This window comes from Orycteropus afer, unplaced genomic scaffold (genome assembly GCF_000298275.1).
Source record: "Orycteropus afer afer isolate SDZICR_OR568_19922 unplaced genomic scaffold, OryAfe1.0 scaffold00235, whole genome shotgun sequence".
Lineage (NCBI taxonomy): Eukaryota > Metazoa > Chordata > Mammalia > Tubulidentata > Orycteropodidae > Orycteropus > Orycteropus afer.
Genome location: NW_006921822.1, coordinates 2663595 through 2684254, shown reverse-complemented (window position 1 = coordinate 2684254; position 20660 = coordinate 2663595). Strand labels below are relative to the sequence as shown.

At 38.6% G+C, this 20660-nt stretch overlaps 1 protein-coding gene across 1 annotated transcript in view; it reads right to left on the bottom strand.

The window, feature by feature from the left end:
- Window positions 1-4150: 4150 nt before the first annotated feature.
- The window catches only part of ART3 (ADP-ribosyltransferase 3 (inactive)), a 32660-nt gene continuing 16150 nt past the window's right edge, over window positions 4151-20660 (bottom strand). Inside the window, exons 3-10 of the mRNA XM_007949032.1 lie at window positions 15551-15583; window positions 14660-14692; window positions 13618-13647; window positions 12115-12147; window positions 11181-11213; window positions 10500-10532; window positions 6251-6283; window positions 4151-4284 (exon numbers count right to left, since the gene is read on the bottom strand). Of these exons, the coding sequence (XP_007947223.1) occupies window positions 4151-4284; window positions 6251-6283; window positions 10500-10532; window positions 11181-11213; window positions 12115-12147; window positions 13618-13647; window positions 14660-14692; window positions 15551-15583 (362 nt within the window). The remainder of the gene's footprint in view (window positions 4285-6250; window positions 6284-10499; window positions 10533-11180; window positions 11214-12114; window positions 12148-13617; window positions 13648-14659; window positions 14693-15550; window positions 15584-20660) is intronic.

The window sequence follows — 20660 nt, the reverse complement described above, 5'->3', positions numbered from 1 at the left end:
CAGTTTACAACCTTGTGTTAGAAGTTTGTGAAATGCATCTTCTGACTCATCAGGCCTTCCTTGAGAACTGATTACATGGAGGGAAGAAAAACAAAACTGTCTCCTGGTTTAGTTTCTGGGAAGATTACTGACAAATTTTTGTTCATCCAATCTGAAATAACATAGTCACCTCACAACTTTTCAACGATAGCCTTTGAAAGATTTATACCCAAAAGCTGTTTTTACTTAGAAAAGTACAAAACTACCAAAAGTATATGTACTATTGTACAGCATTATACTTTAAAACTAATCAGTGTTTAAAGATTATTCTCCATTGAGCCTGTACTCTGCTTTCCATAGCAAATAAATATAAAATGTCTACTTTGCACATTACAAAATAAACTGTAATTACTTGGCTGCTGGAGATTTGTACTTCAGAGTGTAAATGTACATGACTTTTTATATTTGTGAACTCATCGGTGAGAGGAGTAAAGAAAATCCAAGGATCTTTAATGATTGTGGTTTGCTTTTCATTCTATAAAGATCTAAAAATATATTTTTATATTGTTTTACTTATTTGGAAGTTACAGACATTAGAACATAACAAAATTATCATTTTTGCAACTTTTTTTTAAAAACCTTTTTATTTCTAAAAAAACAAAACTTATCAATAAATTGACTTGTAATTACTTTTATATAATTCTGTCCAGTGTTTTGCTTATTTGGCTTCTGATGATTGACCATTTATGTTCACACAAGTGCTAAGTCAATAATCACAGCTCAGGAATTTCAAGCTTTCCTTATTTTAAACGAGATTCTTACTTCCCAAGGACTTTTGTTTAATGCTGACATATTTTGACTGAGGTATGCCAAATAATACTTACTTCAGATATCATCTAGGGTAAAGAATTCTCTAAGTTATCATTAGTTTCTGAAGATACTAGAAAAATCGAAATTAGACATTATATAAGGGGAAATGGGAGTTCTGGTAGCATAGTGGCTAAGACACTTGCCTGCTAACCAGAAGGCTGGCGGTTCAAACCCACCAGCCACTCCTCGGAAGGAAGGTTGGGCAATCCTACTTCCATAGTGATACTGCCTCGGAAACCCAAGGAGGGGTCGCTATGAGTCAGGGCTGACTCGACGGCACATAACAACAACAACAACATAAGGGGAAATGGTGATTCTTAACCAGATCATTTCAGACAATTCTTTCACTATAAACTACATTTGTTGGCCCCTCCTGAAATAACTTTGTACTTTTGTTTGATGCTTTGGCTTATACAGAAGAGTGTGATGAGTAACAGCTCCATGAATCTTGCCATCTTACTATGGGGACAGTTATAAGTATGATTCACTGTATTTACAGAGTCCATCCTCTCAGGAACCCGCTGAAGGAGCTTCTACCCCAACTGCAGACTAGGTAACAGTATAGGAATCTGGGAACCTTAAAGTGGATTAATTTTTTTCCAAGTTAGCTGCTAAAAATGTGTGACAACTTTTACCAAGTTTATGGCATGCAATTTGTAATACAACCCCTTTCGTCATACTTTCCTACCCATAGTTGGAACTGCATCAGCATTGAGGGAGGAAATTATCTCCTGGTACATGTTTTGTCTTTGGCCCAGATGATAGGAACTTCCATCTTTATCCATGTAGCATAATATAGAATAAGTTTGTATTCCTCTACACACTCTTACAGTAGGAAGAGTTGGTGATCCAACTGATGAGAATTACTCATTGGTTCATGTTCTTTGGGGGGCAGATCATTAGTCATGGATACCATACTCACTTCTCTAGACTGATTTTTCATGTTCTGGTATTGTTGGGATCCTTGCACTTCCCAGTTCCATGAAGAAAATAACATGTGGACAGCTGTCCTGCCTTGCCCCACATGCAAACCTGTTGCCATGGAATCAGTTCCTACTCACAGTGAACCCATGTGCATCCAAGCAGAAGTGTGCTCCATAGGGTTTTCAAAGACTGATTCTTGGAAGTAGATAATCCAGGCCTTTCTTAAGAGGTGCCTCTGAGTGGACTTGAACCTCCAACCTTTTGGTTAGCAGCCAAGTGCCGTTAACTGCATCACCCAGAGACAGATAGGGCCCTTTGAAAGACAGGCCCAGTCACCTTCCTAGGTTTCCATCACACTAGTGACTACAAGTGTAAGGCAGGCAGGTGGTCCTTGTTCATGTGGCTACATAACTAGACTCAGGATGTATTACTAGAGGTGTGTTCCAAGCAAGTGATAACCAACTTTTGGGTTTGGGAATAAAGAAAGACCCACCACTTTGGCCCTAGGACCAAGTTATATTCTCCAACACAATTTACCGGAAGTTCTGTATTGAATCCTCAAATGACTTAATGGTGCTCGTGGATAGCCACTTAGAATTCTGAATATGAAGAAAGGTAAGTAGTAGAATTCAAGTGCACTGAACCCGACATCTAATTTAGATTTTATTAGTTTTCCTATCTTTGAAAGCAGCCTTTAATCTTTTTTGAAACATTGGCAAAGTGTAAAGTAAATGCTGGTTACCAAGTCCTTGACTTATTCTGTCTCTTTTAAACCACTTAATACCTCAGTGATTAAAAGGTACTATACTATATAACTTGCAAAATTCACATTAGAGATGATGAGTGTGAAATACTGTTAACTGTTGTGTTTACAGAAATATAAAATGTTCATATAATGTGAGAAGATGAGATTGAGGAATGAAACTAAAATTTGAGCCTTCAAAGAGATGAGTAGAATATCTTTAAAACTAATTCAGGTATTAAAATCACTATCATTATTATTATTTTGTTGGGGTTAGGTGCCATTGAGTCAGCTCTGATTCATAGCGACCTTATGCACAACAAAACAAAACACTGCTCAGTCCTGTGCCAGTCTTAACAATCCTTGCTATACCTGAGCCCATCGTTGCAGCCACTGTGCCAATCCATCTCATTGAGGGCCTTCCCCTTTTTTGCTGACCCTCCACTTTACCAAGCATGATATCCAGGGAATGGTCCCTTCTGACACATGACCAAAGTAGATGAGATGAAATCTGGCTATTCTCTCTGCTAAGGAGCATTCTGGCTGTACTTCTTCCAGGACAGATTTGTTAGTAGTACACATTTCAATACCTAGTAATTCTAATATCTAGTAATTCTTACTGAAAAAGACTAAAGACTACAGTCTGCAGTATGGATTGAACCTCAATACAAAGAAAACAAAAATCCTCACAACTGGACCAATAAGCAGCATCATGATAAATGGAGAAAAGACAGAAGTTGTCAAAGAAAGACTTCGTATTACTTGGTTCTACAATCAACACCAATGGAAGCAGCAGTCAAGAAATCAGACAACATACTGCATTGGGCAAATCTGCTGCAAAAGACCTCTTTCAGGTGCTGAGGAGCAAAGCTATCTCCTTGAAGACTAAGGTGCACCTGACACAAGCCATGGTATTTTCAATTACCTTATATGCATGTGAGAGCTGGACAATGCATAAGGAAGACCAAAGAAGAGTCAATGCTTTTGAGTTGTGGTGGTGAAGAATGCTGAAAGTACCATGGACTGCTAAAAGAACTACAAATCTGTCCTGGAAGAAGTGCAGCTGGAATGTTTCTTGGAAGGGAGAATGGCCAGACTTTGTCTCACCTACTTTGGTCATACTGTAAGAAGGGGCTGTTCCCTGGAGAAAGATATCATGGTTGGTAAAGTGGAGGGTCAGGAAAAAAGGGGAAGGCCCTCGACAAGATGAATTGACACAGTAGCTACAACAAGAGGCTCAGATGTAGCAAGGGTCGTGAAGCTGGCACAGGACCAGCCAGTGTTTCGTTCTGCTGTACATAGGGCTGCTATGAGATGGAGACAACTCGATGGCACCTAGCAACACAATTTTACTGAAATCATATCTAAATAATCTTAAAGTTTTTTATTGAATTCAAACAGAAGTATACAGGTTTTTTGGTTTGTTTTGCAATCATAAGATTAATACAGAAATAAGAGAGAAGTTAATTGTATGACAGATCCTCTCTGGACTTTCTGAACTTGTAAAATGACTAACAAATAAACAATTCTCATTTTATCAAGAGACTTTGGCCAAAAAGTGAAAAATACATTATCCATATGATTTCCTGTAGGATCCCTGTAGTGTATTTCAAGTACTAAAGACTGTATCTCAAACTACAGAGCAACAAAGATGGCAGAAGCACAGATGAAAATGATGACTGTCCCAAATGGCGGAAGGACCACTTCACCAGAGGATGCAGAGGGATGGGTTTTGGGCCCTGGAACTGGAACTGGAAGTGGGCCTGGAGCTGTTAATGAGAACACACAGTCATTGGCAGAGTCATTATGAGTATCAAGTATCCTCTACCTGTACCATATATCCTGAATAACTAAATAAAGACTTACCTGTAATACTTCTAAGCAGGAACAATTTTCAAATAAAACCAGTTTATCTACTTCCATAGAGATACTGCCTCGGAAACCCAAGGAGGGGTTGCTATGAGTTGGAATTGACTTGACAGCAGTGAGTCTGTTTTGTTTTTTTTGGTTTATTATAGATTTCAGGCTATATAGCCTTATGTATGATCAGGGCATGGTGATCAAGGTTTTATCTAGTATTTTTAAACTGAAACAATGTATACGCCTAATAAAGTTCCTTAGGCGGTAGTATGTTTTTATTTAATATCTAAACAGCTGAGTCAATTATTTTTGTTGTCCAAGTTCTCTAGGGATTCTTAGAGACTTTCTACTTCCAATTTCTATTTATGCAAAGTGAAATTTTGTCTTCTATTTCAAGTAAAACAGTAAATTTCATAAGCATATTTGAATAGCTATCAAATGCAATTGGCTATAGCTATATTTTTAACCACTAAGTCCTGCAAACAGGTAAAAAAAACTACATATATATATATAAAAAAACCAAAAACTAAACTCACTGCCATTGAATCAATTCTGACTCATAGCAATACCTCCTTGGGTTTCCAAGACAGTATTACTACGGAAGTAGATTGCCCAACGTGCCTTTTGAGGAGTGGCTGGTGGGTTTGAACCGCCAGTCTTCTGGTTACCAGTCAAATGCCTTAGGCTCTATGCCACCAGAGCCCCTGTATGTGTGTGTGTATATTTATATACTTATATATATATATATATATATATGTATATATTTGTATTCTTCTCCATACGTACACTGCTCTGAGAAGCTGTTTCCCTTCCATCTGAACTGGTGGAGAAAAGCAGTGGAGTACATCCATCTCAGAATGATGTTTCACACTACACTTAGATAACTGATTTAAGCTGTGTTTTTGTTAAAATATACAGGAGGGTATCCAAATGGGATCATCACTTACATTTCATAGATGAAACAAAAGTAAATAACCAGTACATTTTATAAAATGTCTTAGTTACATGCATTGCTGTTAATGCACACAGCTGGGAAAACAGGCAGATGCACTTAACGCATTAGTATGTTACTATAGGACAGTGGTTCTCTAGAAGGTAGGACCAGCCTCTAAGAGGCAGATTTGAAATTTGTCAGGTTATTTTTTTGATTGTCTCAACAAACAGGTGGAGGTAGAGGGCTAGATATCTTTCAGTGTTCAGGACTGTCTTGCACAATGAAAAACTGCCCCACTACCTGCACAACTTTCAAACACACTACTAGACACATACGTAAGTTAAAAACCTATTTATAATTATCAAATCCAGCACTTAAAATGAAGTATTCTGGGACAGTTTTAATGTATTTTGAATGTATTAGTTTTTACCTAGAACCCACTATATTTCTCTGCTTTCATTTTCTTATGTGGAATAGCTTCTTTTCTCAAATCCAAAGTTACTTGTATAAAGAAATACAATCATCTGTCTGGTTCCTTAAGTCTTCTAGTTTAGACATAGGCTAAACATTTACACATTAAAGTATGAGTAATTTTATTATAAATTATAGTCAGATTGATTTTTCATGGGTGTGAACAGGTCTTCTCTATGATTTATTTCACAAAATGTAAGAAATGTGTAATTGTTATAAGAAGGGAGTACTGGGTGGACAGGGTTGAGAACCACTGCTCCAGTTAGTACAGGCTCTAGATAAAGGTGAAAATAGTTAAGAAACAAAATCAAATTGCCTCTACCACATACACACACATATGTACAAGCATTTAGGTATCGTCTATTATTATGATGCCTTAAACTTTGCAAGCTTATTAGTGGGGGAACATAAATATCTAATTTTTTCTACATTGCAGAAACAATCAACTGAGGAAATGAGGTAGCTCTTACTAGGACTGTTGATAATTCCTTGACGTTTGCCTTCTAAAATATAAACAGATTATGAGTTAATTGAATTGTAAATTTATTTATCCAGAAGAGAAAAAAAAATAACCTAATTAAGGAGATTAAGCATAGTTGGTTATCTCTGGGGGTGAATCTGAGGGGCCGGCTAAGGATCAATGGGGCAGAGGAGTACGTTTAGAGATATGTCTGGGGTTGGGAGGAGAGGATGAATTTTTACTCCTTTGCTCCCTTCAACTTTTTTTTTTTTAAGGTACATGTTTCCATTAAGTTAAAAGTTTGTTTACAAGCTATTATTTTTTCATCTGTATTGAACCCAGAAGCCCAAATACAGTATTAATTCCTACCATTTATTGAGTGCTTACTACCATTTATTGAGTGCTTACTATAAGGTCACTATGAGTCAGAATCGACTTGATGGCAGTGCATTGTTTTTTTTGTTGTTGTTGCTATGTGTCAGGCACTGTGTAATACTTTAACCTATACTGTCGCCTTTATTTCTTACAATCTTATTTGGTAGGTACAGTTATCCATATTTCACTGATATCCCTCCAGGCATCTGTGAAATGTTTTGAGGTGTAACTTACACATCACAGAGATAATCAGCAGTAGCAGTCCCTGATTTCAAAGCTTTTGCTCTTAATTGCTATGCTATACTACCTCCAAGTATGTGCCCAGCACTGAAATACTACAATATTATCACATTTTGACAGCTTTGAAGCCTAATGCCAATTCTAGAAGTCCGGGATAGAGGTGTATTTCCTATAAGTAAATATGGCTAGTGAAAAACATGGAAAACTTCAGTCCTAGTTCTGTCGCTTTCTAGCCTCTTACAGATTACTTTGTTCCTTTTATTGAGGGAAAATTAATTTCTCATTTTTTATACTTTTTAAAGATAAGAGTTTATATTTAACCTTCTTATGTTCCACGTCTCCATCTCTGAAGTGTCAAAAACACTGTCTATCTCAAGGGTCTAAATGACATCCTGTGTAAGTATGTCTAATGCTGCACTTTTAAAAGTCTGCACTACACAGAGCCATCCAAGAGAGGGCACAATACAGCATGTTGTTGTTGTTATTTGCCATCGAGTTGCATCCGACTCATAGTGACCCCTCCTTGGGTTTCCAAGGCAATATCACTACAGAAGTAGACTGCCCAACCTTCCTTCCAAGGAGTGGCTGGTGGGTTTCAACCGCCAGCCTTCTGGTTAGCAGTCAGGTGCCTTAGGCACTATGCTACCAGAGCTCACATTACAGCATAGTTCCAGTGAAACCTAGTAGATTCTTTGTTGGAGAAAATAGGAAGTCCAGTAAGGAGCACAGAATGGCTGGCCTGACATTACCGTGCTGTGCAGTTCTCACTCTCACACACCTCTTTAATGGTGCTATTCCTGTGACTACAGATTCCCTCATGGTAGCTAGCTCATCCTGGAAGCCTACTGCCTCATTCTGGAATGGAGGTGCACCTGGAAAGCCAACTGTTCCGGTTTCAGGTCAAGTGACTTCTCTGCCTGGCCCTAAGAGCCCTAGCAGCCTGTTGTTTATACTGAAAGGACTTACCAACAATTTCCCCCTCTGGCTTGCACGCTGGGGTGTAAGAAGCTGTATGTCCCTGCATTTTTCCTAAACCTCTTAAGATTGAGCTAACCAAATGGTTACGGAAAAGGACTTGGAACCCCATGATGCCTCCACCCCCGATAAAATAATTACCAGGTTTTTCATCCATGTGTACCACTTTTATTCCTAAATGAGAAAGAGATTTTCCGATATTAATAAAGATAACTGCCATTTACTTCAAGGAGCCTTGGTGGTGTAGTGGTTAAGCACTTAGCTGCTAACCAAAAGGTTTATGGTTCAAACCTACCAGCCACTCCATGGGAGAAAGAAGTGGCAATCTGCTTCTATTAAGATTACAGCCATGGAAACCACATGACTTCTAAGGTCACTATTGTAGTTCTCTAGTGCTGCTATAACAGAAATACTCCAAATGGGTGGCTTTAACAAACGGAATTTATTCTTTTACTGTTTAGGAAGCTAAAAGTCCAAATTCAGAGTGCTGGCTCTAGGGGCGAGGTGAAGGCCCCTCAACTTTCACCTTCAGCTCTGTCTCTTAATACAGGCCCACTGGAGTTGTAGGCATCTCCTCACTCAGGGACCTACAGGAGCTGCTGAGGATGATGAAGTCAAAGTTGGCAGGTAAAATGGCACAATCTAAGATTGGCAGAAAACATAGCACACCACTGGTTCAAGTCCAGGCACTGGAGATAAGAACTCAGCCAAATGCAGGATCCAAATATGCCAAAAGGCTAGAAATATTTCTCAAAGCTTCTCCATTCCAAAGGTAACTCCTCTCAACTACTTAGCTGCTCACAGCAGTTTCCACCATGGAGGTGATTACAATCTCAACATTAGGAATAACTACATCTAGCTGCCAAGCCACTCAAAACCACAGCCCAGCCAAGTTAACACACACTTTAACTACTGCAGTCACAATGAGTTGGAATTGACTCAAAAGCAACAGGCTTTATTCAGGTCTTTAATTAGAACTACAAAACATAAGTTTTCCTCATTTTACATATGTGGAAGCAGAGACTCAGAAAAGTAACTTATATACAAAGTCACCCAGAGGAAAGTTGTGGAGGAGAGACCTCATGAAGCCACACAGCCCACACTCATTCCCCACACCTTGCTCAGCAGCTACCTTTCAGACAACCACACTGCCTAGGAAGTCCCTAATGTGCAAACACAGGTGCAGCAAGCCAAAGAGTTGTGGACACACAGGTGTCATCAGTGTCACTAGAGATTCACCTCAAAGTTGTGGCCAAATAAATCCTACACTGTGTGCCAATCTCGGTCAATGTAGAAGATTTGCTGCAGGAACCTCTCTCTGAGACTGCATCTATGCTTTGTGTAACTAACTGTGAACATGCTATTTCTGTACACAGCATACAGTTACCATAGACAATAATGTTAGCCAAAGTGCAGTACTGTGTGGCTGGATAATTCTGACTTACAGCAGCATCATGCATGCCACAGAACAACTAGACTCCACACGGTTTTCAGTGGCTGATTTTTCAGAAGTAGATTGCCAGGCTTTTCTTCTGACATACCTCTGGAATGTTCTGAGGTAGACTCAAACTTCCAACCTTTCGATTAGTAGCCAGGCACATTAACTGCTTACACCAGCCATGGTATAATTTGTTGTTGTTGTTGTTGTTATGTGCCGTCGAGTCGGCCCCGACTCATAGCGACCCCTCCTTGGGTTTCCGAGGCAGTATCACTACGGAAGTAGGATTGCCCAACCTTCCTTCCGAGGAGTGGCTGGTGGGTTTGAACCGCCAGCTGTCTGGTTAGCAGGCAAGTGTCTTAGCCACTATGCTACCAGAGCTCCCATGGTATAATTTAGGAAATGCTAAAAGTCTAATTTCTTTAACAAATGGCCATTTCCATAACAAAAAACCCTGCTGGCTGGCGCTCTCTCTCTCTCTCTCTCTCTCTCTCTATATATATATATATATATTTTTTTTTTTCCCCAAAGAACTCCATCACCTCAGGAGAAAGAATTTAAATACTAGATAAGGTCTTGGACCCTGTGATTTTGTTTTTATACTCCTTACAGATATCCCGTGAGGCAAGCATGACAGATGTCAGCTACATTTGAAAAATGACACAGAGAAAAGATGAAGCACAGAGAAGTGTCACTGCTCTCCACAGAATGTCAAGATACAGGGCTAAAGAAGGGATCATTAGATTTCCCATTTCTAGGCTCTCCCATCCACTATTTTTTTTTTTTTCCTACTTCTCCTTGTCTTGGGGGGAAAAACATAATAATAAATTTGGAAGGCTTTTCATTTTTTCCTCCCTAGTACGCATAAGTTCTGAGGTTCTTCTGAGGAACCTGACTAAAATCATGGCTCAGTTTTTCTGGCCATAGAAGCTCAAGTTCCCTTAATGGTTTTGCCCTCAGCTTCAGTCTTATACTTTTTTAATAATCCACTTACAAGGTGTTACCCGAAAGGTAGATTAAATCTCTCATTGTCTATACACTAAAAATACACTTGAGAAACCACCAATGTTGAGGAAAGGACATTTGGTCATAAGTTAAGAGACCTGCACCCTTCACTCACTAACATGATCTTGTGCAAAATACTTAGGTTCAGGGGGTTTTAGTTCTCCTGCATTCCTGACTGTGACAATTATGTCTATATCCCCCAAATTGGCAGCTAATCATTGCTTACCAGGTAATGAAATAGGTTCTGGAATTTTCGATCCTAAATGAGAAAGAAGTTTTCAGTGACTTGCAGTTTGCTCCAGTGAGCACAATTTTCAAACTCTTGTATGATGAGCTCAAGAGATATCAGCCCCAAAGGTCCTCCTGCCCTGTAGCTTTACCAGATTTGTACTGAAAAGTTCGGCCTACAAGAAACTTCACTGTGAAAATGCAAACCAAGCTTAGGGAAGCCTTCTGCCATGGCGCCTCACTGAGTCTGTGCCTATGCCAGGAGTACACTATTTCATTACCTGCAGATCCCAGACGCTGAGGTCTTTGTTAGCCAAAGCTAACAGTCAGCTTCCGCAGAAGCTGAGATTTCTATTGAGTAAATCCCAAGCAGAGCCTTTAGCTGTAGACCTTGGAAAGCGCTGCTCTGCATGCTTGCTGGTCCCACAGCCTGGCCCTCATTCATGTCCCCGGCTGAACTAACTTTCTTGCTTCAGAGATACCATTCCCCTGGCACATATATGCTAGGGAGAAAGGCATTTTCCCTACTTTATTTCCCAGCTAAATCTTTATACAATGGTTGGGCAGGCAGTTGTGAGGGAAATACTGAATAGCCTCTTGACAATATGCTCTTGAATGCCCTTAGGCATCCTTCTCCCCTCAAATGTGGGCCCACAGGGTAAACAGAAAGATGCCTTACCAGGTATTTGGGTGGGTTCATAGTTTTTCATATCTAAAGGCAGAAATGATATTAGTTAATCAGTTATGTTGCATTGTCAATGCCCCTTTTGTCTGTATTTCCCCATCTCTAACTCTGAAAGAAAGAGAAAAAGAAAACAAAACAAGAAAAAGTACTATTTAATGATTCTTCATTTTCTCCCATGATCTAGCCCCTAGCTCTCCAACTTCATCTTCATAAGGCAGTCTAGTATATAGATTTTTAATGAGACAGCACAGAGTTTAAGTCTCTGGTTGGTTGGTCACCTATTAGCTCTATGATTTTGGCCAGGCTACTTAATCCCTTTGAGCTTCAATTCTTTATTTATGCAAAAGAAATACTTACCTTGTAGATTTGTAGTAAGTGAGGTGACTAGTGAGAACATGAAAGTGTTTGGTACATTGTCCAGAACATAATTGTTGTTGTTAGGTGCCACTGAGTTGGCTCCAACTCACGCAATCTTATATATAACAAGATAAACTAAACTGCTGCATGGTCCTGAGCCATCTTCAGGATTATGTGTATGTCTGAGTCCATTATTAACTGGAGTTCCAATGTTCTGGCTTAACTCATTCCTCAAACTCTCCAAGCCCAGTGATGTTTTTGGTCCTCTCATATTTCCTTCTAACCTTGTAGCTAGTTTAGAGAATAAGTAAAAAAGATGACTTACCAGATAAGACAGTAGGCTCCTGGCTTTCCGTTCCTAAGGATGAGAATAATAACTAGAAGCTCTGGTGGCGTAGTGCCTAAGGCATATGACTGCTAACCAGAAAGCTGGCGGTTCAAACCTATCAGCCACTCCTCGGAAGAAAGACTGGACGATCTTCTTCCGTAGTGATAACCGCCTTGGAAACCGAAGGAGGGGGTCGCTATGAGTCAGATCGACTCAATGGCAGTAAGTAAAAAGATGACTTACCAGGTAAGACAGCAGTCTCCTGGCTTTCTGTTCCTGAGGATGAGAATAATAACTATTTAATGAAAAATGCAATCAGCTTGAAAATTATTGTAACCTTATACTTGACTATTTACAATGGAAAACAAAGCTTTGCAAGATGGCAGGAAGCAGAGTGAAAAGGGAGAAGGCGAGATTTAACCTACTGAAGTCTGAATGACTTATGGTGAGAAGTTGGCTCGTGACCTAGGATCTCTTCCTGATTAAACAAACAGTTCTTGACTTTTTTTTTTTTTTTTTTTAGATTCAGTTCAAAGACTAGGATCCAGAGTCACTGTGGTATATTAAAAAAGAGTAACAACATTTTCTGATTATAAAAGTAATATAATTATAGATAATTTGGAAAAAAACGTAGGAAATTACTAAAAATTAAAACCAATCTCCTATCTCAGAGATGCTCATTCTTAACAATTTCAGTGTATTTCAATCTTTTTGCTATGTATACATATATGTGCATATAAATTTTTATGACGTTTATATTATAGTCTACATACTGTTTTATATCCTGTTTATATTTACTGTTGTGAGTACTTTTTCATATCATTTAATAAATAAATGTTTTTCAAAACATGATTTATAAGTTGTTAAGTATGTCATAGTATGGACATTATTTAATTCTTTTAACAATATCCAACTGGTGGACACTAAAGCTATTTCTAAATATTTGCTATGATGACCATGATAACATTTTTGTTACACAAATCTTTGTGTTCATCTCTAATTTTCTAGGGACAAATATCTAAAGGTGATATAACTGGGTCCAAAGGTATGAACATTTTTAAGGCTAATAATATATAGTATCAAATTATCCTCCAGAAAAGTTGACCCAAATTATAACATCACTAGTAATTTATGAGAATATTCCTGTACCCCTGAGGACATCTGAGTAATATCATTAAAAAAAAAAAAAAAAACGAAAACCCTTGGGGCTGAGTTGTATTTGGGAATATACTAGATAATCAAATGGATATAGCTAACAGTATCTATTACTCAGACTGCTGGAGGCAGTAATAAATACATAAATAAATGTATTTAGAAATAACTTAGAAAGAAGCAATGCCATTTCTTTTGCCACTCCCAAAATCTTGGGCCACAAGAGTTTGTAGAATAAAATTGGTCATACCTTCCTTTATCCATGTAAAGTAGAAAATGTTTTTTCCAGAACAAGTTCCTCATGTACTTCCTGTATCTGCTAGGTTGGAATGACCTAAGGATTGTTTAACAGGAGACATAGAGCTGCTCTTTTTCCTTTTTTTTTTTTTTTTTGTGTGTGTGTGTTGTTGTTCTTGTTGTTGTTTAAAGAATTCTCTCTGAAACCCAGGAGCATCTCTGATATACCAAACTAGGAAGCTAAGGTGGGCTCTGCCTTCTTTCCACTTATCTTTCCCTGCCAGTCCCACCAATTCTCACCCCTCAGAGGAGCTGTTTTGCAAATGTAAGCCTTCAGAGCTTATGAAAATGTCTTACCAGAGTCTTCAAGCTTCTGGTTTTTCTCATCTAAGTTAAAAAAGAAACATTATTAGTTGTAATGCTGGAGCAAAAGAACTGGGAGTTACTACAGATGCAGCAAAAACTATTTTCAGGTAATATGGCCATAAAGACCCAGTCAGTACATCCAGCAAACTACTGTTACTAAATTTAAGTGTCAGTCAGGGTCTAAATGTTGTCCTGACTAATAGGTTGAAACCTTCCTCTGGCCCCCTTTACTGAACAAAACAAAACAAAAAATGAAGTCACATACAGTTAGCCTCCTGGGGATCTCAAGGAACCAGAAAATTGTCTATCTTGAAAAGTTAGCTGAGGTCCCCATGAAGGAAACAGTAGAACTTGGCACAATAGCCAATAAGAAGAGGAGTTGCTAAGAAAATTCTCAGGAACATGAAATGCTTCACTTCTATCAGGATAGGATATCTCTCTCTAAATATCAAGTATCAAATTGCATATTTAAGGAAAGGCCAACTTTTTTTTTTTTCCTTTTGAACAAAGAAGATAGCCACATGAACCAAACACATTTTAAGGGGCTTACACACAAAGAAGTGATTTGAGCCATATCCTCTAAGTGGTAACTAAAGGGAGGAAGAAATACATCTTAACACCTAGGTATTTCAGTCAAATGATACCAAACATCAGGATATTTGAGAGATGCAAATGACTAAGATTTGTATTTTCATTTGGATGTCTAGTGTCAAAGGCTAATCTCAGTGACTGAATAGAGAGCTGACCTAACAAGTCCGCAGACCATGCCAAGAAGGCCTAGCTGTTCAGGTCCCGCCACTCTTGTCCCCAGGGTCTCCACACTGTTCAGGTCTCCGGAGAGCTAATGCTTCTTTCCAGGGAGGTAACTGTCCCCAGAAAAGGTTCTTTCTCCTCTTTCACATCTGCCAACTCACTACTTTATATCTGCAAAGTACTTTTTTTCTTCAGTTAAAAACTGAATTTCCTAAACAGGAAGAAGTTATCTTTTAAAAAATAGGATTTATTATTATTATTTTAACCACAGCATACTCACCAGGACTGTAGACATAGATGGGCTGAAAATATACTGAAATACAAACATATTTTCATTATATTTTACTATGCTAGATGTGAATGTCAGGTTTGTTCTATTTATATATATTTAATAATAAAGATTTGTGTTGGCTTACATACCAAATTGTTATTAGGGGAAGTATAACATTTAAGTCTCAAAGATGGATGTGGATTTGTTTGAATTACATGAAGAAGAATTAATAGAAAATTAGCAGAGAAACAGCAAGAAATGGACTCTTACTTTCAAACTTTTTAATAAGGAAATCCTCAAAAGGCTCCATCCTGAGCATTCACCAGCAAAAGGCATTATTTTAGTTCAAGTTTGTGGGGCCTATTTGATAATACTGTTTCCTGAGTACTTTCAGAATCCCCTGCCTACCTTTCCAAATCTTTCCTATGGTCCCTCTGAGACAAATTATTTTGTTACACCCTCCTATTTTCCCCTGATGAAGCTAAGACTGACCACATTACCATTCTGTCACCCCATTCTCCCCCACTGAGCCATAGGCCTTCATTTCTCAAGAGTCCAGCTCCCTGCAGGAATCATATGGGAAATGTGTGAAGACACATGAGCATTCAGGAGTCCCTCAGCTCTTATAATGCTGAGACCAGCTTGGTCCCCAGGTCTGGGGCAATGCAGTGTTTGAGAAAATGCCACGGAGTATGTGTGTGGGGTGTGGAGAAGTGGAAAGGGCAGACAGCAACCAGCAGAGGTTCCAGGACTCTCCACCTGAAAAGGCAGTTTCAATAGCATAATTTGGCCTTGAGAAAGTGATAGCCTGAAGTATGATAGCCTGACCCATGCCTATGAGAAATAACTGATAGAATTCCCATTACAGAGAGAATACTTTAAAGCAAAAGCATATCTTACCTATATTCTCAACACAATTTTCAGTTTTTAGTCCTGAAAAACAAAGATAATATTTTATTAGTTAGACATAGCTTACTCTAGTAAGATTTCAAATTGGCCCATGTCTATTAGTAATCTAATCTGTCAGCTCCTGATCTATACTCTAGACAGAACCTAATAAGATGAAAGTTGCAGAATAATCACATTTTGGATTAAAAGGAATCAGCCACCAATCAGCATTATACCTTTGACAAAACATGTAACCTTCCTGGAATTCAGTTTTCTTATTTATATCTTTCCCTAGGTGATTGCTTGCAATGCGTGCAAAAGACCATGCAAAGCTAACATTTTATGAGTCTACTCCATGATTAGTTTGCAAAAGTTTGAAAACATTAGCCTGATATCCACTCAATTAATTCTTCTCTTCAGCTACAAAATGTCCTCAACAGCAAACTTATCTTTCTACTATGACAACTCCCATTCTTTGGGAAGGAAAAAAAAGAATCTCAGTCCTATCTTCAAAATCCTTTAATATGCGACCAAAGATCCTGCACATTCATGGTCTTCTGAGAAACAGAGTTGGTCTATCCTAGAACATTCATCTGGATGTAAGGAAATCTACAACTTTTAGAAAATAGGAACATAGCATCTAATAGTATTTCTATTAGAAATCATCTGTGGTGCAGGGCTGTCCCTGAGACTTGGCATAAAGGGAAATAAGCTAGTCTGGCCAACAGCAATAGGGCAAAAAAGTGAGAGTGTTCAGATTTGGTGCCAGCCTGAGCGATGGAGGACTGCCCAGAATTCACATGAAGGTCTAGACTTTCTATGGACTCTTTCCCTGCCTAACTAACTTATTGTTCTAATCTGAAAATTTACCTACCTGAGGAAGAACCTCTGTACCTGAGTTGGAGGAGTCCCAGAGAGGTCTGGTTCTACTATGAAAGATGTACTCTTCTACAAACCAAACCCAAACCAAACCACCTGCTATCATATTGAATCAATTCCAACTCACGGTAACCCCATGTGTGTCAGAGTAGAACTGTACTCCACAAGCTTCCAATGGCTGATTTTTTTGGAAGTAGATCACCAGACCTTTTCTTTTGACATCCCTGTCGGTAGACTCAAACCTCCAGCCTTTCAGTTAGCAGCCAAGTGCTTAACTGTTGGCAACACCCAGGGATGTCCACTCTTCTACAATATGCTCTCAGATCTTGCTTCATATGTGGACTTTAAACCAAGAATCCAAGTGGCTTGGTCAGTTTCTACTGCTCTAAGAAATGGTACAGATCTATTAGAATCTGGATGGTGCTCTGAGCCTTAACTCAAGTTTGGCCAGACTAGAAATGAAAAACAAAAACAAAAACAAAAAAACCCCACCGGTTCTAGACACTATTGCAAAGTGTTGCCCCAGCAAGAGATGAGAGGGTGCCAGGCTCAAGAAGAGGGCCTAGCTGAGGGTAATATGAAGGTAATTGTGAATGAGAAGATTACAGATATATTAGAGAGATTCAGCCCAGGGACTAGGCATTAGGGGTAGTTTTAAAAGTCTTTATCTTCTGTCTGTACAGCAAAGCTCAGAATCACCTGCAGTGCTTGTTAAAACTGCAAATTCCAGGACATTAGTTGAGGTGTTAAACTATGGTGTTGGTGAGAATACTGAAAATACCATGGACTTCCAGAAGAATGAACAAATCTGTCCTGGAAGAAATGTAGCCAGAATGCTCCTTAGAAGCGAGAATGGCCAGACTTCATCTTACCTACTTTGATCATGTTATCAGAAGGAACCAGCCCCTGGAGAAGGCATCATGCCTGCAAAAGTAGAGGGTCAGTGAAAAAGGAGAAGACCCTCAAAGAGATGCATTGACATGGAAGCTACAACAATAGGCTCAAGCATAACAAGGATTGTGAGGATGGCACAGGACTGGGCAGTGTTTCATTCTGTTGTACATGGGGTCACTATGAGTTGGCACTGACTTGACGGTACCTAACAACCAAAACAACAATTGAGGTCTTGAGAAGCAGTCAAGAAATCAAACAATGTACTGCTGCAATATATCTCTTTAAAGTGTTAAAGATCAAACATGTCACTTTTAAGACTGACCCAAGCCACGGTCTTTTCAACAGCCTCATACACATGTGAAAGCTGGACAATGAATAAGACAGACTGAAAAAGAATTGATATATTTGAATTATGATACTGGTGAAGAATACTGAATATACCATCAACTACCAGAAGAACAAGCAAATCCCTATTGGAAGAAGTACAGCCGAAATGCTCCTTAGAAGCAAGGATGGCCAGACTTCATCTCTAGTACTCATATACTCTAGTACTCCTGTTGTCTAGCCCAGTACTCATGTTGTCAGAAAGGACAAGTCCCTGCAAAAGGATATCATGCGTGGTAAAGTAGAGAGTCAGCGAAAAAGAGGAAGACCCTCAGTGAGATGGACTAATAGAGTGGCTATAACAGTGGGCTCAAGCAGAGCAACAATTGTGAGGATGGCGCCGGACCAGGTAGTGTTTTGTGCTGTTGCACACAGGGTGGCTATGAGTTGGATCCAGCTTGATGCCATCTAACAATAACAACTGAGGTCTATCATGCAGAGGGGGTAATGCTTTGCAACCTGCATTTTAATAATAACTCCAAGTAATTTATAAGCATAAAGTTTTTGCAAACCACTGGGATGAGTATCTTTTAAAGTTTAATATAGATCCATTTTGTCAATCAAAGCCTGCATTTCTCCTTCCTACCTGACTTCAGATTTAACTTTCCATTAGCATTTTCAGTAGCAGGAAAGTAATCAAACTACTTTGGGTGTCTAAAGAAGTAGCACGGTAAAAACAGATAAGAGACTGATACAGGAATAAAGAGAGAATACGCAAATATATAGGAAATGAAAAAAGGAACAGACAATCCAATAAAAACTAGGCAAAGGACAAGGACAGGAATTTTACAAAAAAGAAAACACAAATGGCCCATAAACTTATTTTTAAAGTTCAATTTTATAAGTAGAGTGTAAAGTGAGATACTATTCATAATCCACTGGAATGGCAAAAATTAAAAAGTCCAATAATACCAACTATTGTGAGAATGTCGATCAATAGGAACTTTTAGTAGAAAGGTAAATGAGTACAACTTCAGAAAACAATTTTGCACTATCTGATAAAGTTTAACATCTATGTCCTCTATGAGTTAGCAATTCTATTTCTAAGCATATACCATAAAGAACACACTCAGAAATGAAATCTGTGGAAAGAGTCAATAAAAGCTCAATCATTGTCAGTCAGAACAAGACCACAGGCCAATACTTCAAAAATAAATTTGATTACCAAAGACCAGACAAGTTGTGGGATGACATCAAGGTCATCATACATGAAGAAAGCAAAAGGACATTAAAAAGACAGGAAAGAAAGAAAAATGGATGTCAGAAGAGACTCTGAAACTTACTCTTGAACACAGAATAGCTAAAGAGAAAGGAAGAAACAATGAAATAAAAGAACTGAACAGAAGATTTCAAAGGGCTCAAGCAGACAAAGCAAAGTATTAAAATGAAATGTGGAAAAACCAGGGAGTTAGAAAACCAAAAGGGAAGGACACACTCAGCATTTCTCAAGCCAAAAGAAGTGAAGAAAAAATTTAAACCTCACACTCAGCATTTCTCAAGCCAAAAGAAGTGAAGAAAAAATTTAAACCTCAAGCTGTAATACGGTTGTAATACTATATTACTGAGTTGTAATACTGAATAATGTAGGAACCATCAAAGAAAATGGAAGGAATACACAGAGTCGCTATACAAAAAAGAATTGGTCAACATTCAACCATTTCAGGAGGTAGCATATGACCAAGAACTGATAGTATGGAAGGAAGAAGTCCAAGCTGCAGTGACAGCACTGGCAAAAAACAAGCCTCCAGGAATTGAAATATTTCAACAAACGAATACAGAGCTGGAGGTACTCATTCATCTATGCCAAGAAATTTGGATGACAGCTACCTAGCCAACCAACTGGAAGAGATCTATATCTCCACCCATTCCAAAGAAAGATGACCCAACAGAATGCAGAAATTATCTAAAAATATCATTAATATCACAAGCAAGTAAAATTCTGCTGAAGATAACTGAAGAACAGTTGCAGCAGTGCTTTGACAAGGAGCCACCAGAATTTCAAGCTGGATTCAGAAGAGGATGTGAAACTATGGATATTCATTGCTGATATCAGATGGATCTTGGCTGAAAGCAGAGAATACCAGAAAGATGTTTTATACACTATGCAAAGGTATTCAAACTGCATGGAACATAACAAATAATGGATAACACTACAAAAAATAGGAATTCTAGAATACTTAATTGGGCTCATGTGGAAACTGTTCATAGACGAGGAAGCAGTCATTTGAAGAGAGCAAGGGGATACTGCATGGTTTAAAATCAGGAAAGGTGTACATCAGGATTGTATTCCTTCACCATACTTTTCAATTTGTATAAAACCAACCAACCAAACAAACAAATTAACTGCTGTTGAGTCGTTTCCAACATATAGTGACTCCTTCTTGGGTTTCTGAGGAGGTATCTCTAAGGAAGTAGATTGCTCAATCTTCCCTCTGAGGAGTGGCTGGTGGGTTTGAACCGCCAGCCTTCTGGTTAACAGTCAAATGCCTTAGGCACTACACCAGAATAATCCAAGAAGCTGGAATATATGAAGGAGAAGGCAGCCCCAGGTTTGGAGGAAGACTCATTAATAATCTGTGATATGCAGATGATGCAACCTTGCTTGCTGAAAGTGAAGAGGACTTGAGGCACAAACTGATGAAGATCAAAGACTATATCCTTCAGTACAGTAATATTACACCTCAACATAAAGAAAACAAAAATCCTCACAACTGGACCAACCAATAAGCAACATCATGATAAACAGAGAAAAGACTGAAGTTGTCAAGGATTTCATTTTATTTGGCTCCACAATCATCATCCAGCAATCAAGAAATCATATGACATATTTCATCGGGCAAATGCTGCAAAAGATCTCTCTAAAGTGTTCAAAAGCAAAGATGTCATTTTGAAGACTAAAGTGTGTCTGACCCAAGCCATTAATATTTTCAATTGCCTCATGTGCATGCAAAAGCTGAACAATGAA